The following is a 24,812-nucleotide window of genomic DNA, read 5'->3' on the forward strand; positions in this document are numbered from 1 at the left end:
CAAAATTTGTTCATATTTACAGACAATAGTTCGAATAAGTTAAATCTAATCAATTGTAAAATTGATTAGTTTTTCTCCACAACAAAACGTTTTAAAAAAAGTCTATCATTTCCCTGAAACGTGGCCATTTATACCATCCATGTGAAATTTCAGTAAAATTGAAATGTTGAAACGACAAAAAGAATAAATTTATACTCCATAAAAGTTATATTCACTTGTTCAATGTGCATTAAAAAAATTTCGCATTATAAACGTGCGGCAACATATGGTTAAGGATTTTAAATTTCTATCAGCTCCTTTTTTTTAAAGATTACAAAAAATGAAAATGAACATTTTTATTTCCAGATATAAAATTTTTATGTATGAAAGTTAGTATATAATGGTAACAAAAAATCACAATGTAGGTCAGAAATTTTTATAGCATTAAGAAAAACACAGACATTAATAAAATCAATATTAATAACATACTACAAACCTACCATAAACTCATTCCAGTGAATTGTAAGAAACTACAAAAAAAAGTTTTCTAAAAGTCCTCTTTTAGAAAAGTTTATTCCACCCTTTTATAAACAATGGTATGCTGAACTTAAAACTTTAGTGTCAACCTCTACTAGCAGTAAGGATGGTGAAACATCTGAAGATGATAAATGGTAATGGTAAATGGAATTTAATAATAAATTAATTTCCTTTTTTTATGTCTAGGTTATATATATTTTTTTGTAAATTTTAGACTATTATCATTTTTCATGTGTTAATTTATTAAAATAATCATCAAAATGAATTTCAACAAAAACTTTGTTTTTATTTGGTTTTCATTCTCGACTGTGGTTTTGCCTGGTACTAGGTTATCTTTCACTCTTGTAAAATATCAATTTTAGTTTTTCATTCTCATCAAATTAAGCCGTAATTAAATTATAATTTTACACACTTTTAAAATAATTAAAAAATATAAAATACTATTTTGAAGTTATACAGAAATCTTTCTTTTAAAAGAGCTTTTGGAATTATTTAGCCATACCTTCTTCAATTACTTGTCATTGTTCTTAGTGGTGAGTCTTTCATAATTTTAAAGTATTTTCGTATGCTGTTCATCAAATTGCAATATATTTATTTTTAAACTTTCTGTTTGTTTGAAATCAGTTCAATAAATGAAATTACAATCACCATACTCAGTATGATGATTACTAACCAATAAAATTAGGGCATCAGCTTCAAAAAATTTGTTACAATCTTTAACTTACCTACCAGCTAGCTAAGCTGCACTATTGTAAAAACTGAAGTTAGTCAAACATGATGCTACCCATAAACCTCCTTCTACATTATTTGGTATGAAATGTTAGTTCTACTTATCTTTTATCACTAAATCTTACTACAGAATGTAATTTTTTAAGGGGCAGCAATAAAATCATTAGATTATTTATACTGTATAGAGCATAATTAGGTTAATCAAAACTACATACTTGTATACATAAGAAGTTAAAATTACAAACGAATTTCTATGACTGGAAATGTAACAAAAATAGATAATAAAAATATATTTAATTTAAAAGAATTCTTTATTAAAATATATCTATTTTTATATTATTTCCTTTAAATGGAAAAACAATCACTTTTTTGTTACTATTCTGTTTCTTATTTGCCTTTTCATAAAGTGCTTTTGTAGCTGAAAGAAAATTTCAAGAGACAGTGTTTACCTGCTCTTAATTGTGGGAAATTTGACTATTTGTTACAATGATTTCACTTTTCCATTCACTGCTAAGTACAGTAAATGTGTTTCTGCCAAAAATTCATAATTTGTTGATTTTTTATACGCGACTGAAATTTCTAAAACATTTTTCCAAACACAAATCCCTGATCTTATATGTTACTTATATTTCTTAAAAAAATTACTTTCCTATGCCATGTATTCAAGAATAGGTTACTTAGTCTCAATTGTAGTCTCGACTCATAAAATCTAATCGATCTTCAACGAATTACGATTATTTAATATCGACTATGAAATAATATTTATTTAGTCGGGTTCAATTGCATTCTTCGAGAACATTCGTTTTATGTTGTGGTTTGGTTAGTGGGTTGTAATTTTAGATAAGAATTGGTTGAAATGAATTAAGTGAAGTAAAGGAACATGGTTAAGAGAGTGAGTAGAGATACGATTGGCGATGAAGAGCGGATAGGTATGTTTATAATAAAACGTTTTATACTGTATTATAAAAATACTCGTAATTTTTATGAAATAATCACTATTAATGAACGATTTTTGTCAAATAATTCAGTGGGTGTAAACGAATATTTAAATCGTGATTAATGAATTTCCAGTGTGTTAATTATTTTACCTGAGTACTTTTAGGTTATGATGTGTGAGCGAGTCTGATAAATAAGTGTTTATTGCCTTTATACTTAGCTAGCGTAGGATGACTGTTAGCCCCTAAAACGTAACTGGTTATTTTTTCCTACATATTTTCCATTGTGGTGATAGCGACCTGGTTGTTGTCTTTTCCTGTTCATGGTTTTCTCCAGTTGCAGACCTAAATAAAGGTTTATGTTGTATTTTGACTTTTGTATTGCTATGGCTAAATAAATAAAATTAAATTTATTGTTAAAGGATTCTGGCTATCGGAATATTCCAAAGGTGTAATAAAAATCTTACATAAATCAAACCAGTTATTGAATTTATTGGATCAGGTAGATGAAATAAATTTTATCTCATCCTTTTTAGATTATGGTTATTTATATGATTAAAAGTTATTTTTTATAATTTTTAGAAAATGATTCAAAGAAACATAAGAAGCACAGTAAACATAAAAAACACAAGAAGAAGAAAAGTGATGCTGAAGAAGCTGGCACATCTGATGCAGTTAAAGTTCCTGTTAAAGTAGCCGAGGAAGAAAGCAATTTAAATAAAACGTATGTGTATTGTTTAAACTATATTCTACTGCATGTTATTAAATAAAAATAATTATTTCAGTAAAAATAGAAAATTGTAGTGAAGTAATGAACGTTAAAAGTACTTACTCTTAACTTCTTCAATAACACTGGGAAACAAAAAATAATTTTTTTTGCCTCAGGAAGAAAAGTATGTGATTCTGATAGTATTTTTTCTCCTGTATTCAAATATATCGGTTTTCCCCCATCATCCAAGGATTTCGAGAGACAGACATTTATAATTTCAAACATTTTAATACTTTCTGCTTTCTTAACTACACAATATTCAAATATTTGACTCGTCTGGAAAGTAAAAAATGACGATTTCTGCTATATTTCACCTGTGGAGCATCCCTGTTGATGGGCCAACATATTAGGATTCGATTTGGCTTGATACGTATTTTCCTTAGCTGAAATCTTTTGATGAGAGTGTTTCATGTGCTTATCGCTCACTGCACCAAGATTTTCCAGGAAGAAATCTAGGTGTTAGTGCAGGAAGTGTACTTTTAAGGACATAATAGAACCCAAATTTTTATAAGATTGTTGTGAATATCACAGTAATTTTCTACCTTTCGATTTCTCAAAAAACTCTGAGTAACATTTTTGAATGCCTGCCAAGCCGCTTTCTCCAGTGGATTCAATAGTCCCTCAAACTTTTCATCATGCATTCATTGGTGATTGTATTTGTGGACCTACAAAAATATTAAGTCTTTAATTTTTGCTTCAATAATTTTAGGAAACGTCTGTTTTAAATACATGAAAGTATTGTCCACGCCCGTGACAAATCATTAATCGTAGTTTGATATGTAACGAAAGTAGGTACACATTTTTAGGATTACACAATGGGTCATGTTTCACATTTTTCTGTTCAGGAATGAGTGATTCACGTTTAGGCCATTCTTTTCTAATGAAATTTTTTTTTCTGTCCCTAATATTCCGTTCAAACAAAAACAGTAGTACTTTGTGTAACCAAGCTGCAGAACAAGAATAAGTGCAATTACCTTCAAATCACCACAAATATTCCATTCATACACTGCATATTGAAGGTTTCCCAATATAAATTTAAAGTTTTCAAATGTTTCTTTCATACTAATAGTGTGAGCCACAGGTACTGATGGGAATTTATTGCTGTTATGCAGAAGGACAGCTTTTAAACTAACTTTAGAGGAATCAGTGAACAAGTGCCATTCTGTTGGGTTATGTTCATTACGTAAGAGAAGAAGTGTCATTTTCTTAAAAAAAATAGTCTTTAAATTCAGAATGACGATTACGATAAGTACGTATCTTTGTATTCTTTTGAAGAAGATTCCATCCTTTTAGCCAGGAAGCAAGCATTTCAGACTGTTTTTTGAATATCTTTAAATCTCGTATGAGATTGTTAAGAGTTTCTTAATCAGTAAATGAGACTCAGATGAACCGCTTTGTTCAAAAGTTGTATCACCCGAATCTTTCCTCTTTTTCTTTCTTATTTCCATCAGACTCTGAGCTCATATAATGTCACATGTTCTAGAGGCTTTGGTATTGGCAATTCTTTGCAGTGTGGAACCAGTCTCATTACAGATTGCAAGTTAGGAAACACCACTGTATGTTTTGATTTTGATGTATGCTTTTAATGTTTTTTAAGCAGAAATCAGTCAGAAGAGCGATCTTTGGGTTTCCTCCAAATCATAGGGATAGCAAATGGAATGAGGCTTATGCCTTATTTCCATGCAGTGAGAAGCCTAGAACACGATAAACAATAGATGTGTGGGCTCAGACTTTTGTTTGTTCCCTGACTTTACACCCAAAATAAAGTTCATAACACTTTTTTACTAATGGAATAAGGTTTCGCCTTTGAAATTTGAGCATCATTTCACCACATACATAACAAAAATTGTTAGTTTGATTTAAACAAACTTTAGCCATTTTGTAACTGACGTAAGTAAAAGAAATAAAGTTGTATGTATGTAATACTCAATAATTCAGACATATAAAGCACTCACAGTGATGTGTTTACCGGTTCACTACTACCTCACAACTGGCATTGTTTTGATGAATGTGTGCTACACTAGGTTATGTTTATACATGTCTGAACCTGCACAACAGTAGCAACACTACCCTTTGAGATAGCTCCCTTCCATCATACTTACAATGCTCTAGGAGCTTTTATTTGACAATGGACAAATGGACAAAAAACTTATTAAAATACTTTAAAAAAATTAAAGTAAGAAAATAACTGTGGGTGATGGAGAAATTCCGAATACATATTTGAAAACAGCATAAAAAACTACATTAAGTACACCTATTGGTACTAATGAGACAAAAATAATGTTGACCTTTTTTTTTATCTTCAGTCATTTGACTGGTTTGATCCAGCTTTCCAGGATTCCCTATTAGTCGTTTCTTTTTTGTATACCCCCTACATCCTACATCCCTAAAAATTTGTTTTAAAAATTTGTCTTATTCCAAACATTGCCTGCCTGCACAATTTTTTCCTTCTACCTGTCCCTCCAGTATTAAAGCGACTATTCCAGGATGCCTTAATATGTGGCATACAAGTCTGTCTCTTCTTTCTACTATATTTTTCCAAATGCTTCTTTCTTCATAGATTTGCTGCAACACCTCTTCATTTGTCACTTTATCCACCCATCTGATTTTTAACATTCTCCTATAGCACCACATTTCAAAAGCTTCTAATCTTTTCTTCTCAGGTACTCCAATCATCCAAGTTTTATTTCCATATAAAACTACACTCCAAACATATACTTTCAAAAATCTTTTCCTGACGTTTAAATTAATTTTTGATGTAAACAAATTATATTTCTGATTGAAGGCTCGTTTCACTTGTGCTATTCAGCATTTTATATCGCTCCTGCTTTGCCCATTTTTAGTAATTCTACTTCACAAATAAAAAATTCTTCTACCTCCATAATCTTTTCTCTTACAATTTTTACATTCAGTGGTCCATCTTTGTTATTTCTACTACATTTCGTTCTTGTTTATTTTCATGCGGTAGTTCTTGCATAGAACTTCATTCGTTCCATTCATTGTTTCTTTTGAATGTTTTTCACTCTCAGCTAGAATTACTATATCATCTGCAAATCGTAACATCTTTATCTTTTCACCTTTTACTGTTACTCCGAATCTAAATTGTTCTTTAACATCATTAACTGCTAGTTCTATGTAAAGAGTAAAAAGTAATGAGGATAGGGAACTTCCTTGTCGGACTCCCTTTCTTATTACGGTTTTTTTTATGTTCTTCAATTATTACTGTTGCTGTTTGGTTCCTGTAAATGTTAGCAATTGTTCTTCTATCTCTGTATTTGTCACACTTTTTTTGAAGTCTGATAGAAGTTCCCCTTTTTCATAAATATTACACACCAGTTTGTGTAATCTATCTTATAAAATTTTATTTCACAAATACCTTCAGATTTTTTCATTGTTATTGAATTATTATTTATTGTAAAAAAAAAATTATAATCAGATGTTAATAATTATTAATAAATCAGCTTATTTAAATTAAATAAAAAGCGGTTGAAGTCTGATTCAAACCTTTGTGCCAATGAAAATAAGTCCCACTTATGATATATCTCTCATTGAAAAGCTCTCAATGAGTCCAAAATCCAATTTTTTTTTGATTTTGGGCTTTTTTGGACACTTTTGGTCTAGTCAAAAGGGGAGTTGCACAACTAGATGTGATAACAATCAAAATCCAAAGTTTCAACACTCCATCGCTAATCGTATGTAACTTAGAGTTACATACGCATGTACTTACAGATGTTGCGCCGAAACAGGTCAAAATGGATTAATTAAGTTTAAATCTGAAAAACCAAAATTTTTTGCAATTACAGTACTTTCTTGTATGAAGTACAAGTAAAAACACTGATTTTGTTAACAAGTATAAAAAATTATAAATATAAATTACAAATCTGCTTACCAGCAAATATTTATACAAATGTGGTACAAATATTTTTCTAGTGCTTTCGGATAATTATTTCCATCTTCATGGATGTATTGTAACTAATCTATATAAATAAAAATGTAAATTTTCGTTTGTTTAAAATCTTAAATCTCCAAAACTTCTTCACTGATTGCTTTGACATCTTGACACAAAGTTGCATTCAAATACGTGCATGTTTTTATATACCTAAGATGTCACACCTATGACAGGTAAAAACATGCTTTTTTTTAAAAGCAATGTTATCTGTTATACATAAAAGCAACACACGCTATACTAAATATTTTTTATGATTCCATTTCAATGTTTCTTATATGTTTGTCTGCTATAGACTGAACAACTACTGGACCAATTTACACATGGTGAGAAAGGCGAAAAAGGGAAAATGTGAAAAAGGTAAAAGGGAAGAAGGGGAAAACAGGAGGAAGGGCACATGGAAATAAGGGAAAGAAAAACATGGAAGGAGTGGGAAAGGGGAAATGGGGAATGGGAAAATGAGGGAAAGGGAAAAAGGGAAAGGTTTAATTCTGTGAACTTCTTATATATATATATCATTATATGTATTACCAATACCAATCTAGCAATAGCAAAGCATTGCCAGCTAGCAGATAGATATTCTATATAGTATTTTATTTGCTGAATCTGAATATGTATTCCAAATGAACCCATCATGTAATATTCTTAAGTTACAAACCCTTAAATTTATTTATTCCATCATTTGTGTAACAAACAATAAAATAAGTTAGTTCGTCTATGTGTTTGTTTATTCATAACTGATTTGTTTTGCAATGCGTGCTGTATTATCTATATTTGATACATAACAGTTGAGTGATGTCATTTCATGTCAAGCCAGATATATCAGTGAGTCAAGTAATGAGTAATTCAACGTGATGAAATTTTCTTCAGTATGATTTCAGCTGTTGGTATGACTAGCTGTGTTTTTTAGTTGTGGTAGTGGTTTTATCATACACACATGATAAAGATTATTTCATAAGTGATGCCATAAATTTAATGAAAGATTTTTATGACAACAACTTTTGGTATTTTTTTATTGAACATCAAGATTAGTTAAGATGTGTTTGTGTTGTGCGCCCGCACGCATTTGTGTGAGAGCATGCATGTGTCTGTCTGTATGAATTTCTCTGTTTTTCTTTCTCACTATCTCTCTCTCTCTCTTCCTGTACGTGTGTGTATGCACACATGTCTGTATGAATCTCTCTCTCTCTTTTTGTATGTGTATGTGTATATATACATCTGTGTGTGAATGTCTCTGTGTGTGTGTGTGCACACATGTCTGTGCAAGAATCTCTCTGTGTGTGTGTGTGTGCGTGCGCATGCTTGGGGAAAGGCTGTAGATTAATGTCACTTTCAATATCTTAAGATTTCACCAAATTAAGGTCATATTTTTATTAGGCACATTTGTTAATTAAAAATAATATTTTCAAAAAATGTTTTTTTGCAAAATCCACCCCCACCCCAAAAATTGTTGTAGTCGCCTGCTATGGTTTTTTTTTCTTTTATTGCATAAAATTAATATAAAATTGCATCACAATTGTCAACAATCAATGACTAGAGAAATGTGGTTAAAAAATCTACAGAAATAAATAATTGAAATTTTAAAATCCTTTCTATATATTCTGTCGCTCCCACTCAAACATATAAAACATATCATTCATGTACCATTTACATCTTTGACATCAGGCTCACTCCTTATATAATTTTGATTAATTAAACCAGTGGCTGTCCATGAACTTGTCAACAGAGTAGAATGCCTTACGCACCAAAAGGTGTTTTAGTTGACATTTAAACTGACCCAGAATGGGAATTTGTTGAACATCCTCTGGGACCTATTAATTAAACTGACATCAACTTGTGATGGCAAACATTCGAAATCCATTGTTGTGTGCTTTTGGCACACAAGTTATCCCTGCCTCTGTTATTGTAAAGATGTACATCTCTGTTCCACACTAAAGTGCATTTTGAATGGCAGTACATCATAACATCCAAAATGTAAAGACAGGGCAAGTCAAGAAATCCCAGCTCCGGGAAGACGTCCTACACAACTCTCTGAATTTTAATTTCATGATCACTCTTAACAGCTTTTTTCTGCAGCTGAAACACCCTGCTCATCATGTTTTGACCACAGTATTCCCAAAGTCAAATCCTACATGACAGGTGTGGAAATATTAGCCCGCTTTCAACAGAACTAAAGAATGAACACTTGCGAGTTAACGCAAGGGAAAGATGCCCAATAATACCTTAGCGCAAACATGATCTATGTGTTTATCCCAGGTCAGCCCTTGATCAAGGTGCATACCCAGGAATCTGGCAGATTTAGATTCCTCAAAGAGTTCATCATCAACCATTGTGGAAGGTTTCCTGTTATGCTTATGCTGTCTGAGACAAAATTTAATAATGGTCGACTTTGATTTGTTTGTCCGTAAATTTATTTCTGAAAATTGTTGAATACATTTAGTTCAACGATATCTTTGACCTCCAAACAACTTAAACATTTATTTCTTAACAAGAGAATCATGTCATCAGCATACTGAATCACATCTCCATGCTGGTCGACCAACTTCACGTTGTTGATGTAAAATAGGAACAGAACAGGCTCCCAGATTGATACCTGGGGGACCCCATGGGTCAATCTTACTTTGTTATATGTGGCACACACTGTTCTTGGTCTTGGAGGTAAGATGTTACCCATTTATGTGGCAAATGCTGCACACCACATGCCTCTAACTGGTGCATCAGTGTCTCATGATGCACACAGTCAAATGCCTTGGAAAGATCAAGGAATATGCTGAGCACATGTTCTCACCCATCCAACCACCTGACAATGCCATCAGTAAAATTTGTTACAGCAACAATTGTACTTTTATTCTTCCTAAAACTAAATTGCTCTGAAGCAAAGATGTTAAATCTTTTCAGAAAGCTGAGAATTCTCTCTAAGAAGAGATTTTCATAAAACATACTCGAATCTGGAAGAATGGAAATAGTTGGTAGTTATTGGTTTGGTATGGGTCATCATTTTTGAATATTGGAACTACTCTAGGTGTTTTTAAGTAGTCAGGAAAAAGTCCTGTTACAAAGGATAAATTGATCACCTCTATAAGTGGTTTTATGATGTGCCCGCAGCACTGCTTTAGCAAGGTAAAAAGATAAAGATGCTATGATTTGCAGATGCTATAGTAATTCTAGCTGAGAGTGAAAAACATTCAAAAGAAACAATGAATGGGACAGATGAAGTTCTATGCAAGAACTACCGCATGAAAATAAACAAGAACGAAATGTAGTAGAAATAACAAAGATGGACCACTGAATGTAAAAATAGTAAGAGAAAAGATTATGGAGGTAGAAGAATTTTTTATTTGTGAAGTAGAATTACTAAAGATAGACAAAGCAGGAGCGATATAAAATGCCGAATAGGACAAGCGAAACAAGGCTTTAATCAGAAATATAATTTGTTTACATCAAAGATTAATTTAAACGTCAGAAAAAGATTTTTGGAAGTATATGTTTGGAGCATAGCTTTATATGGAAATGAAACTTGGACGATTGCAGTACCTGAGAAGAAAAGATTAGACGCTTTTGAAGTGCAGTGCTATAGGAGAATGTTAAAAATCAGATGGTTGGATAAAGTGACAAATGAAGAGGTGTTACGACAAATTGATGAAGAAAGAAGCATTTGGAAAAATATAGTTAAAAGAAGAGACAGACTTATAGGCCACATATTAGGGAATCCTGGACTAGTTGCTTTGGTATTGGAGGGACAGGTAGAAGGGAAAATTATGCAGGCAGGCTATACTTGGAATATGTAAAAAATTGTCGGGGATGTAGGATTAAGGGGGTTTACCGAAATGAAATGACTGGCACTAGATAGTGAATCTTGGAAAGCTGCATCAGACCAGTCATGTGACTAAAGACAAAAAAAAATATCAAATTGTAAACTTTGAAATAATTAAAAAATTATATAAAGTTATACGAAATAATTCCTTCTAAATTACATGATGATATTTTTTTAATGAATTGTTTTATTTTTACAGTTTTAGTGGAACAATTGGTCATAGCAAAAGTACTAGTGATAGTATGAAGACTTCCTCTCAAGTTGGTTTATCACCAAAGCAGAGTACTAGTTCAAAAAAAAAGAAAAAGAAAGGTAAAGAAAGTGGAACTTCTAGTGAAGAAGAAAGATGGTTAGATGCGATTGAATCTGGAAAACTAGAAGAGGTTTAACAATTTTTTAATACTTTTGATTTTAGATATAAGTGTATGCACACGTGCTGTGTGTAAATACAGTGGCAAGTGAATTAATCCGAACACATTATTTTTAACAGAAAATTTTATTTTTAAAAGAAATATGCTTAATAGTCAAATTTACTTAAATTTAATAGTTTATATGTCCTCCTTTGTTTTTGATTATCTCATTAATCCTCTTTGATATTGATTCCACTTTTTCATCTCGAAACCAAACTTGTATCGCTGAATTGATAAGGTCAGTTTTTGTGCTACAATTCATTTTCGCAAGTCTTCTTTTTTAGATTGCCCATAAATTTTCAATGGGATTCAAGTCGGGAGAGTTCCCTGGCATGAGAGTACTTGACTATTTTGGTTTTTGAAGAACTCTTTTGCTTTCTTTGACATGTGACATGGTGCAAGGTCCTGTTGGAATATGAGTTCTGGGTTATTCTACATAAGCGGGACTATTTTTCTTTGGCTGATAATCTGTCAGTCCGATTTCAACATCCCATCCACACACAAGTGCTGTTGGTCCTTCATGTTTAAAACATTCTCAAAACCTCTGTATAGCTGGGCTTTTGGGTGCTTGTTGCAGGCGTGCTGGCATAATAGTCTTTTCATCTGCCAGCTAACAAATGTAAGGTATTCTCTCCCCTTGGACAAAGAAATGAGTCTTGTCTAAAAAAATAATTTTTTTACATCTCAGTAGTCCATTCTTTATTGTGGGACTGATGATACAATGGACCACGTCCTCTATGTCTGTCCCTGATATGAGGTCAAATGTTCACGAGCTGTTAGGGAACTTGAGAGAATTCATTGCTTTCTGGATCTCTGTATTAACTGGATGGTCCGCATGAGGAGTGGTCTATAGTGGCTGGTTTTCATTGCTCCCTTGCAGTATGTAAGTCTGCAGAGGGAGTTTAATCGAGATACTTGATCGTGGTAGGATCCTGGGTGTCTAGGGTTCTGGCTTAGGCATTGGATTAGTTGGAGGTAGATGCACTGGCATCGTGCCACAGTTATATTGGTATTGTTTGTGATTCAATTTGGGTCTCCCACTGGTGGGGGTGGCCGTTTTGCCAGAGTAGGTTAACCCGTGCAACCGGGGACGTGGCTTCCCTCTGCCGGTAGCGGTCCTGATCATGACTTGGTAATGCCACACGAGACACCATGATGAGACAGGTTAGGGTGCAGGGTTTGTTCCTGGCTCCTGCACGGACCGAAATGAGGTTGCGTTCCTCTTGTTAGGTGACCTAGATTTGTTGACTTATTTGGATGTAGGTCTGAATTTCTATGTTGCGTAAGACATAATTTTTATTGGTATGAGTACCAATAAATTAATTGGTATGAGCACTGATTTCAGTTTAAACTCATTCATTTTCTGAGGCATTCACAGTCACGAACAATGCTGTCAAATCTGGACTAGGTGCGGGGTTTGTGCTTCTGCAGTTTCGGTCAGTTAGTTTGAGGGAATCATGTTAGGTTAGATGTGAAGATGTCCGTTTGAGGTCTACGTGAAGGCAAAATTTGATATGTATTTAACTAAATGCAAATGTCTGCCAAGGCATTTATATTGGTGGCATCCTGACTGAGGCGTGGCTGATAACTGTGAGATGTAATTAGTTAGAGGGTCTAAAGATGACCTGCGGTAAAGCTCCTCAGGGGGTTGGAACGAACAGGGTGGTGTGGCGACCAGTAACGTCACAATCCCCTGCGGAGTTGGGAGTCCATTCTTTATGTTTCTTTGCCCAGTAAAGTCTTTGTATCTTCATAACCTGTGTCAGTAACTGCTTTCTAGGTTTCTGAGCAATCCTTCCTGGTGCAAACAATCTCCTACGAACTGTCATATCAGGAACATTAGTCTCGCTGGCTCTCAAGTAAAGGTCAACAGCTGACAATTGTGGATTAATTCTGCTTTTTCTTATTAGTAATTGATCCTGTGTAGACGTGGTTCTATTTTTCCATCTACATTTTTTCTCTTTTTAGAGATGGAAACCGTTTACCTAAACCTTTTCACAATTTCATTTACAGTATCTAACCCTGTACTACAATCACTGGCAATCTGTCTTTGAGTCATTTGTGTATATTGGGACAGAACAACAATTTTTGACCGGTTTCGTGGGGTTATATCCATTGTATTAACTAGAAACTCACAAGGTCACCAAAGCTAATTGACAATGAATTATAAAAGCACAAAAACTACTAATTCTATTTGTATATGAACTAACAACATAACCTGAAACACCAGAACTGCAAGCAGTCTGCCACAGAATGAAAATTCCCCTTGTTCGGATTAATTTGTTCATTACCGTACATTTCAAGTATACTTATGTAAACATATTTCATAAATTTGAGTTAGTCACTAGGCCTCTTCATATTCCTCTTTCAACTGTAGAAACAGAGAAGTAAGTATTAACATGTTATGTACCCCGACGGGGAGTCTTATTCTTTAAGACTTTGGGGGTTGGCGTCCCCACGGGCCTAGCCTCCGCAGCTTTTCTTCCCACTATACAATGAGCTGCGGAACACTTTACATTTTACACATATACTACACCAAGAACACTACATAAATTACAACATACACACATACACAATTACACAACAACCTACACTGATATTTCTTACATTACACTCGGTGGTGTTGCGACATCTTACGAAACGCAACCGTAACCCAAGGTGGGAACAAATCGTGCCGATGGGTGAATGGCTCTACGTAGTGAGTCTCGAACGATGTCCTCTGGGCACCAGGGCGAACCCAGTTGTATTTAGCTCTAGCTCCAGTACGCGTGCGCTCTGCTGGAGTGGTCCATTTTTCGCCGGTACTCGTGGGACCAAAATTTCAGTTCCAACAATAAACACAATGATGGTTGGTGGTCCATCTGAAAAAACCACCAATGTATGTCTTGCGAAGAGACCTCGGTCAGCTTTGTCTGACGAGGATAAAAGTCCTATGGAAGAGAACTACAAATCTTTAGACTTGAACACTAAAAATATTCGATTCATTGTTCTCCGAAATAGTCAGGAAGGTGGCTCCCTCCAAAAGGTTTCACCTTTCCTTATAAATAAAACTCTTACAGGTGCAAGTGGCTCCCCAAAGAACATCAGGAAATTACGCGACGGATCGATTCTGGTTGAAACATTCAACGACGAACAGAGTCGATCAATCTTACGTCTCCGTAATATGGGTGGTATAAATATAAGTGCTGAAAGCCACAAAACATTAAATACGAGCAAGGGTGTAATTTTTTGTAGAGACCTTCTGGATATAGATATCTCGGAAATAGTCGATGAGCTTTGCCACCAAGATGTTGTTGAGGTGAAACGTATAATGAGACGGCAAAACGGAACAGAAGAACCGACACCGTCTCTTATACTAACATTCAATCTCCCTGTTCCACCAGAAAAGATTAAAGTGGGTTACCTCTCGGTTCGGGTACGACCATTCATACCCAACCCACGGCGATGTTTCAGATGCCAAGGTTTTGGTCATACTACAACATCTTGCACGAAAACTGAGATCTGTGCTCGATGTGGTAAAGAAGGTCACAACGACCCTAACTGCAAAGAAAGTGAAAAATGTGCAAACTGCAGTGGTCCACATACAGCCCGCTCCCGAGATTGCTCAACTTTTAAAGAAGAAAAGGCAATTCTCAAAATCTGTACGGAGCAAAAACTATCCTTTCCGGCTGCACGTAGAGAATATAAAAAAATAAACAACTCACGGAACCTGGTTAAACCAGACGTATCTTTTGCCACCGCTACAACTAAACAAATTCCTACAAATGCTAATAATCAGCAGTGCGGATCCTGCAATGAACTTAAAAAACTTGTTCAGATGCTATCTGATCAAGTAGCTTCACTTACAGCCACTATCTCAGAGCTGACAAAAATGAATAAAAAGTCCTCCGTCGCAGCTAGTGAATCAAACAGTATGATACATACGAAAGTTCCTATTCCCAAAGTCGTACCGCCACGAATAGCGACTATCACAGCTGGCAGTAAGCTACCTAATAAGCTCCCCATAAAGGGAACCCACATAACTATCTCTTCTGGGATGTCAACTACAGCATCCCATTCAAATAAATCTCCTCCACCATCACCTCATATACTGGAGGATATGGTTGAAGAACCACCAGACCCTAGGGCATCGGAGTTCTTTAAAATAAAAAATTCAAAAAAGAAAAACCGAATCACGTACAACTAATTTTTATATAGTTTCCGAAATTTATTTTTTTATTTGTTTTTTACACTTATGAACATTATTCAGTGGAATGTTAGAGGTATTCGGTCCCGCATTGAAGATATTAGAGTACTGGCGCACACACATGATCCACTAATCATGTGTTTCCAGGAAACTCACCTGCTACAACATGACCGAATTACACTTAGAGGATACTCCTGCGAGAGATACGACTGCCTAGTAGACAGTAGGGAGAGTGGTGGAGTAGCGATTTTCATGAAGAATGGGGTGTCAGCTACAAGAATTCAACTAACCACTGTCATTCCTGCTATTGCAGTAAAGGTCACTATTCCCTTCAAATTGCATATCTGCAATCTGTATCTCTCACCGAACACTGTGTTCAGTGCTTTAGATGTCTCAAATCTCCTTACACAAATACCATCTCCATCGTTAATAGTAGGAGACTTCAATGCCCATCATATTTCCTGGGGCTCAACCTTCTGCTCCACTCGAGGAAATATGATAAACAGATTGAGACAAGATTTTGACCTTTGCCTACTGAATAATGGATCACACACATTTATGTCCTTATCAACTGGTGCTGTATCTAACCTTGATCTTTCCATATGCTCACCGAATGTACTCCCTCATTTTAATTGGTCGATTTGTGATGACTATCACGGCAGTGATCATAGACCAATTATTATTAGTTTCGGTGTAGACTGCGAGATTAAAAGAATGCCACGGAGATGGATTGTTGAAAAGGCAGATTGGAACGGATACTGTAAAGCATTCCAATCTCACTATGACGATGGAGCGAACATCCTCGACCAATATTCTTCTTTTACGTCCATGATACTTAAGAATGCCAACAGATATATCCCACAAACATCGGGTAATCCTAGACGTCCTTTCGTTCCATGGTGGAACGATGAATGCAAAAATGCTATTAGGAATCGACGGCAGGCACTACGTAAATTTAATCGTAGGCCCACAACAGAACATCTAAATTTATACCGCAGGGCTAGAGCGGTGTGCCGTCGAGTATTCTTGGACGCTAAGAGGAATTCATGGACGAAATACGTGAGCACTATCTCACGCACTACTTCCACGTCTACTGTATGGAAGAAAATTCGTGCAATCTTCGGATCACCGAAACAATCTATTCTTGGTCTTATTGATGAAGGAGAACTCCTTTCATCATCCTCGGAAGTGGCAAATAGTCTAGCAAAATCTTTCCGCTCGGTGTCTCTCACCTCATCATATAATAACAATTTTCAACGGTACAAGATACAAATGGAGGTGTTGTCGTTAAACATTGGTGATTCGGTTGGTGAATTAAACACTCCATTCGTATTTAAAGAATTGTTACATGCACTTAAAAATTCACGGGACACTTCCCCTGGACCGGACAACATTCGCCTTTCCATGCTTTCACACCTTCCTAATTCGGCACTACAACAACTTTTGAATATTTTCAACGGTTTATTCTCCGAACAAGTCTTCCCACCCGGCTGGTCAGAAGCATTTATTATACCAGTACCAAAACCTGGTAAAGACCAGACGAACCCCTCAAGCTATCGCCCTATTTCATTAACAAGCATTTTGTGTAAAATAATGGAGAGAATGGTAAACCGCAGACTTACATGGTACTTGGAGAAACATGGCTTTCTATCTCCAGAACAGTGTGGTTTTCGACAAGGACGATCTTCCATTGACCATTTAGTGTCACTAGAAACAGCCATACAAAACGCTTTCCTCAATCGGCAACACCTCGTCGCTATCTTCTTTGATATAAAAAAGGCGTATGACACAGCCTGGCGACGTGGTATTCTTAACACTCTCCAAAAATGGGGAATCAAGGGCAATATGCTTGCTTTTATCCGGGGATTCTTAAATCACCGAACGGCTCGTGTTCGTGTAGATGATTCGCTCTCAGATAGTGTCATCTTGGAGAGTGGAGTGCCCCAAGGTAGTGTATTAAGTGCCACCTTATTTTCTGTAGCCATAAATGATATTACCAAATGTGTTCAGGCTCCTGTCTCATGCTCTCTATTTGCTGACGACTTTGCTATCTACATTGCAAGCCGTTCGGCACCTACAGCAGAGAGACTACTGCAGAACACTATATATCACCTTGAAGCTTGGTCCAGGATTACTGGTTTCACATTTTCATCCGAAAAAACAAAATGTGTAGTTTTTTCTCGGCTATGAAACCCTTCTATTCCGCAAATTTTTCTGAACGGTGAGACTATTACTATCTCTAATTACGTTAAGTTTTTAGGTTTAATTTTTGATAGTCGTCTTACTTGGGTCAAACATTTAAAAGAATTGAAAACAAAATGTTCCAAAATTTTAGATATGATGCGAGTCCTTACTAACACCAACTGGGGAGCCGATAGATCATGTATGATACGTTTTTACTATTCCTTTGTTCGCTCCCGTTTAGATTACGGTTGTTTGGCCTACTCATCAGCTCGTCAAACCGTGCTTAAAATGCTGGATAGTGTACATCATGCTTTCCTTCGGCTTGCCACAGGCGCGTTTAGATCAAGTCCTGTCGCAAGCTTACTTGTAGACTGTGGTGAACCATCACTTTGGGATAGACGAGACCAGCTTTTATTATCGTATTTTGCTCGTCTCAGAGGACAGCCAAATCACCCGGCTCTTGAGTCAGTCTTTAAAAATCCTAATCTAGGAAAGTATGAGGATCATCCACGTCGTACTGCACCTGTAGGTGTCCGTACCTGGCGTCTGCTGCAGCATATAAATGTTGACACACCGTCATTCTTTCCTATGTACCCTTGCTCATATCCTCCATGGAGAATAAGCCTTATAAATTTTAATTTTGACCTGACTACATGTAATAAACAATCAACACCATCTATCGTCTTTCAGCAGATGTTTCAGTGTGTTCTCTCCAAGACGAAACCAGACGCGGTTGTATACACTGATGGATCGAAACAAAACGATACGGTTGGGTGTGCTTTTGTTGTCAATGAGAGAACTTATATGTTTGGTCTCCCCAGTATTACGAGTGTGTTTACCGCTGAACTATATGCTATAAATAAGGCTCTAAACATCATTAACCCTAAATATAGAAAAATTCTTATTTGCAGTGACTCGTGTAGTGCTCTCCAAGCCTTAAAGAACTTTTATTCCAAACATCCTATCGTCATTGAAATTTACAACGCAATCGCTGAGTTGAATAATCGCAACACAGAATTAAGTTTTTGCTGGGTCCCTAGCCACGTAGGGATTCCAGGTAATGAACATGCAGATTCCGCTGCCAAAGAAGCATGTAACCAGCCTCCTTTCACCACCCGAGTTGCTACTTCTGATTTCATTAACTATGTAAAACAATTATTAAGAACAAGGTGGCAAGGTGATTGGACAGCTACTGTCGATAATAAACTCCGTCAGATTAAAGTTTCTGTGTTACCATGGAACTCCTCATACAGAAAACCCCGGCGTGAGGAAGTAGTTCTCTGTCGATTGCGGATAGGACACACGAGAGTCACACACGAGTACCTGTTTACAAGAGGACAACCACCTCTATGCGCAAGATGCAACTGCCGCGTGACTGTGCGCCACATACTCGTGGACTGCATATGTTATGCGGCATTGCGTCGTAAATTTAAATTACCTAGTAACATCCGTGGTATCTTGCGTGACGATAAGGAGGTTTTAAACCGGATGTTTATATTTTTACATAGTATAGGGTTAATGCAAAAAATTTAATAAGTATGTGTTCTTTTGTAATTGTATGTATTGTCCTATGTATTGTTTTTGTTATCCGAGTAGGGAGCCTTTTACACTCCCTATCGGATTTTTTTGTTTTTTTTGTATGTTTTTTAAATTCGTCTGTGATATTAGTTATAAGATTTTTGTGATATTAGTTTTAAGTTTTATCTCCTTTTTTAGTTTTAAGTTTTATTTATTTTTAATGTGATAGTTTTTAGTTTTAAGTTTTATTTAATTTTAATGTGATAGTTTTTAACAGAGTTTTAAGTTACATATTAGTGTTTTTGTTATCCGAGAATGGGCCTTTTACACCCATTCCGGATTTTGTTTCTGTGATAGTAGTTTTAAGTTTTAATTTTATCTAAAAACCTAAAATTATTTTTATTTATTTATCTATTTATTTATTTTCCGGGCGATGATAACGTTCAACCGTTTTTCGCCCTTAAAAAAAAAAAAAAAAAAAAAAAAAACATGTTATGTACAGTGTGTAAATATATTTTCAACTGGAGAAGATAGAATTTTGATTAAAATATTGAATATGTTTTAGTTATGTGTATTGCAAAAGGTGAAAACAGATTTTTAAAACAGAAAATTTAACGTTCATCTTAAAGTTTAAATAATAGATAATTAATTAAAAATGATTTTTTTTCCATGTTTTATGACTGCATAGGATTGCTTTAGTCAGTCCATTAGCCTATGAAAGGACTATTCAGGACTTGTAGTCCTCCCATAGTTTTTCGTATGTTCCAATTTTCCGTGCCCTTTCTGATGTTGAAAACATATGTCTTGTGAGTGTAAAGCATGTGTTTTTGCCATTGATTTTTTCATTTAATTTTATCTTGTTTACGATGTCTTCTGTTGTAAGGCCGATTTCCTTCACATCCTCTCTTATTTCTGTGATCCATCTGCATCTTATCTTGATATTTTTTGAATCGAGATTGTACTATAATAACTGTTTCCCAAGTCTTTCATCTTGCATTCTCATGATATGTCCAAAGAATTCTAGTCTCCTATTAAGCACAGTATCAGTGATGGGTTCTACTCTTTCAGTTCGTTCTAATTTCAGTCTCTTCTACTTGTCTATTCATTCTTATTAAAAACTTGGGCTTATGTTTTGTTTAAGAGTCGTCTAGTAGATAGTAGTTCACCGATGGGATTGTCACATGTGACATTCGCATCGGTGGCGCATCCTGACTTAGGCAAGAACAAGGCTGAGAGATGCCTTTTGCCAAGGTTTTGAAGATGACCTCCGGTAAAGCCATCAGGGCTAGGTACAGAGGGGTTGACATGGTGATTGAAACCATCACATGGAGGGTGTCTTTGTCTATGGAGTCAGAATGATCATATTAGAGGTAGGTATTTCACTTCCTGTGTTTAGTTAAGTCTTTTCAGTCTTACTTAAGAGTCGGTAAGATGAGTTTTGTTTTGAGTTCATTATATAGTAGTACACTGATGGGAATGTCAGAGGTGGCATCCTGGTCAAGACAGACTGGAATATGTCAAAAGCTGAGATTTCGAAGATGACCTCTGGTAAAGCCCATAAGGGCTAGGAACATAGTGGGTGGTGTCTTCCCACAGGGAAGACACCCTCCGCCACCTACATATCTAATACGCAAATATTAGAAATAAACAGTAATAGATTTAAATCCTGTACTATTAAGAAAATACCTGTAATAAAGAGCATTCCATGCAGTTAATGCAGAAATTTAAAGTTTAAATATGATGATTGGGTTAGCGAGAAATAGTGCATAAGATTTAAATGTTAAAAATATGTATTCTAACTATGGTTGAGTGTGTATATATATATATATACACTATATATATATGCACAAGGTGTGTGAGAAAAGTAATGAGATTGGTAACACTGCGAGCAATCTGGCAATGATGTGTCTACCAGTCTATGCTAGACTGGTTTGTTCCTCCCTTCCACATGCTCAGTGTAAGTTTCAACTCTGTTCAGCCAATATATTATTTTTGACAGCGCCATCAGTGAAGTTGTGTTTTTGTTGTGTGTTATGAAAATGGAGCTTCGGAATTTAGAGCAACGTTGTGCAATCAAGTTTTTTTGTTAAACTTGGGGAATCCGTGAGTGGGAACATTGCTTATCAAGAGCACAAGTTTTCCACTAGCGCAAATCATTTTTGGAAGGCCGATTTTTTGTTGAAGATCAACCTCACTCAGGGAGACCTTCAACTTCAAAATCTGGCAAAAACGTTGAGCATGTGAGCGTTCTTGTGAGATCAGACCGTCATTTAACAGTAAGGATGATGAGTGAACAGTTAAATTTAAACACTTCCACCATACATCAAACTTTGACAGATGATTTACATGCGAAAGGTTTGTGCAAAATTGGTGCTGAAAAACCTCACAATGGAACAGAAGGACAATCGAAGAAAAGTGTGTGTTGATCTTCTTGAGAGGATTGACAATGACCAAGAATTCTTCAATAGTGTGATCTCAGGTGATGAATCCTGGGATATTTGAGTACGATCCTGAAACAAAGCTGCAAAGCGAAGAGTGGCACACTCTGTCATCTCCTCAACCGAAAAAATGTAGAATGAGCAAATCAAAGATCAGAACCATACTGATTTGCTTTTTTGACAGTAGGGGGGGTATCGTCCATAAAGAATTTGTTCCTCCAGGACAAACTGTCAACCAAGTGTTTTACAAAGGTGTCTTTGAAAGGCTCAGGAAAAGAATGATTCGTGTGAGACCAGACATTGCAGACAAGTGGATGCTTCATCATGACAATCCCTTGTGTCACACGGCAATTTCCATCAGGGTATTTTTGACCTCAAAATGCATTCCTGCGGTTTCTCAACTGCCGTATTCACCTGATTTGAGTCCTTGTGACTTTTTCCTTTCCCCGAAATTAATACATGTCTCAAAAGGATGTCATTTTGGAGCTCTGGAGAACATTCAAAAGACTGTGACCGACCAGTTAAAAGCCCTACCAGTTGAAGCCTTCCACCGCTGCTATCAGGAGTGGGAACAACAACTCCGCCCATAGCGCCTAAGGGAACTACTTTGAAGGGGATAATATTGTTGTTTGAAAAAAATAAAAACTTTGGTAAATAAAAAGTTAGTCTCATTACTTTTCTTACACACCTCGTGTATATATATATATATATATATATATATATATATCGTTAATAAATTATTGTTTTTCAAATAATAGTTATATTATATGCTGCAGATTGTAATATCAGTAGAATAGTTCATTTTATATCATTGACAGAGATAATAAAAACATAATTTTCTCCACATTAAAATTTTTTAACTATTTTTTTGTTATTTAAATTTCCAGTTATATATATGTTCTGATAAAGCAGAGGTTTCCAATAGTGCTAAACATAAATTAAAAGAAAAAATAAAGCTTTAAGCGAATTGAAAAATTAACTACAGCAATTATATCGTTTGATTTGCAGTTTTATTTTTGAATTTCTATCAAAACTAGTATTTTAAAGTTACAAATTTAATCATTGACAATTTTATGTTCATATTATTGTTTGTGTGTCATAAGGTTGATGATGAATTGAAAAAGATCAAACCGAAAGATCCTAATTTGATGACTGCCAGACAGAGGGCGATGTTTGAAAGGAAAACTGATAAAGAAGCTACACCAGATCAACAGTTATTAGCACTGCCATCTGGTAATATATTTTTAATATTATTATTACTATTTATATTTCGTAGATAAGCATTTTTTTTTTTCTTCAGTCATTTGATTGGTTTGCTGCGGCTGTCCAGGATTCCCTATTTAGTGCAAGCCATTTCATTTCAGTATACCCCCTACATTCTACATCCCTAACAATTTGTTTTACATATTCCAAACGTTGCCTGCCTGCACAATTTTTTCCTTCTACCTGTCCCTCCTATATTAAAGCAACTATTCCAGGATACGTTAATATGTGGCGCATAAATCTCTCTCTTCTTTTAACTATATTTTTCCAAATGATTCTTTCTTCATCGATTTGCCACAACAACTCTTCTGTCACTTTATCCAACTATCTGATTTTTAACATTATCCTGTAGCACCACATTTCAAAAACTTCTAATCTTTTCTTCTCAGGTACTCTGATCATCCGAGTTTCATTTCGACATAAAGCTATGCTCCAAACATATACTTACATAAATGTTTTCCTGATGTTTAAATTTATTTTTGATGTAAGAAAATTATATTTCTGACTGAAGGGTCGTTTTGCCTGCGCTATTCGGCATTTTATATCGCTCCTGGTTCGTCCATCTTTAGTAATTCTACATTCCAAATAATAAAATTCTTCTGCCTCGATAATCTTTTCTCTTCCTAGTTTTACATTCAGTGGTACATCTTCATTATTTCTACTACATTTCATGACTTTTGTTTTGTTCTTGTTTATTTTCATGTGGTAGTTCTTGTGTAGGATGTCATCCATGCCATTCATTGTTTCTTCTAAATCTTTTTTACTCTTGGCTAGAATTACTATATCATCAGCAAATCATAGCATCATTATCTTTTCACCTTGTACTGTTACTTCAGTTCTAAATTGTTCTTTTAAGCATAATAAAATTAAAAAAAAAAAAAATAAATTTAATGATTCTCTTTCAAATATTTGGAATTACACTACTGGAAGATATTTTAGATATTCTTAGAACAGGAGTTGCATTTTACAACTATATAATCTATGGAGTTAATATTAAAATCCCATTACATGGTTCCCACAGGTAGGAAAACTCAGGAAATATAAATTTAATCAGGAAAAATTGCAAACGATTTCAAAAAATTTCATTTTTATTACTGAATTAAGGTTATGTTATTAATAAAGTAATTTTTTAAGTAATCCTGATTCCCGAAGGGGAAGACACCCTCTGCCACCCCTGTGTTCCTAGTCCTTATGGGCTTTACCAGAGGTCATCTTTGAAATCTCAGCTTTTGACATATTCCAGTCTGTCTTGGCCTGGATGCCACCGATGCAGATGCCATGAGTGACAACATCTCTGTTGATGTACTATATTTGATGAACTCAAAACAAAATACGTCTTTCATTTACTAAGCATTTGGCACTATTGGTATTAATACAATTATATAAACTAAATTTCCACTTATCAACAATTTAAACAGTATAAATCATAGTACTTTCAGAGCTGTTACTCCATCTTCAGGAATTTTCTAAAAGATGTTAATTTTTCAATTCAAATGAATAATCATTTTTAAATTAAACTATTATGCTCATAACAGTCGGAAAAAAATTTATTTCATAATAGTTGCAAACATCTTACAAACATGATGTTACTGTTTTATTGACGTGTGAATTAATTTTTTTTTTCTTAATGACCGACTATTATGAACCTAACAGTTTAATTTAAAAATGATTATTGATTTGAATTTCAATTAGCATCTTTTGAAAATCCCTGAAGACGAAGTAACAGCTCTGAAAGTACTAGGATTTACACTTTTTAAATTGTTGGCAAGTGGAAAATTTAATTTATACAAAAACACTTCTTACAGAGTTTTAAGTAAGACTTTATTTTTCCTGTTTAGCATCTGGTAATTACCGTTCAGATAATACTTCACAGGATGATTGAAGATGATATGTATGAGTGTAACTGAAGTGTAGTCTTGTACAGCCTCAGTTCATCCATTCCTGAAATGTGTGGTTAATTGTAACCCAACCACTAAAGAACACTGGTATCCACAGTCTAGTATTCAAATCCGTGTAAAAATAACTGACTTTACTGACTTGAACATTAGACTTATACTAGACTATAACTGACTTGAACACTAGAACTCTCAACTTTCAAATCTGC

The 24,812-nt window shown here is 34.9% G+C and overlaps 1 protein-coding gene across 2 annotated transcripts in view; it reads left to right on the plus strand.

Annotated features, from left to right (window-relative positions):
* The first annotated feature begins 362 nt into the window (after positions 1 to 362).
* The window catches only part of LOC142319349 (INO80 complex subunit B), a 46,000-nt gene continuing 21,550 nt past the window's right edge, over positions 363 to 24,812 (plus strand). The window contains exons 1-4 of one of the 2 annotated variants that reach the window (XM_075356552.1): positions 363 to 650; positions 2,763 to 2,904; positions 10,909 to 11,092; positions 22,549 to 22,678. In XM_075356552.1, the coding sequence (XP_075212667.1) occupies positions 623 to 650; positions 2,763 to 2,904; positions 10,909 to 11,092; positions 22,549 to 22,678 (484 nt within the window). In that variant the 5' untranslated portion in view covers positions 363 to 622. Of the gene's footprint in view, positions 651 to 2,008; positions 2,175 to 2,762; positions 2,905 to 10,908; positions 11,093 to 22,548; positions 22,679 to 24,812 lie in introns of those variants that run through there. The other variant, XM_075356551.1, reaches the window with a different exon arrangement.

The sequence above is a fragment of the Lycorma delicatula genome, chromosome 2 (genome assembly GCF_047948215.1).
Source record: "Lycorma delicatula isolate Av1 chromosome 2, ASM4794821v1, whole genome shotgun sequence".
NCBI classification, from domain to species: domain Eukaryota; kingdom Metazoa; phylum Arthropoda; class Insecta; order Hemiptera; family Fulgoridae; genus Lycorma; species Lycorma delicatula.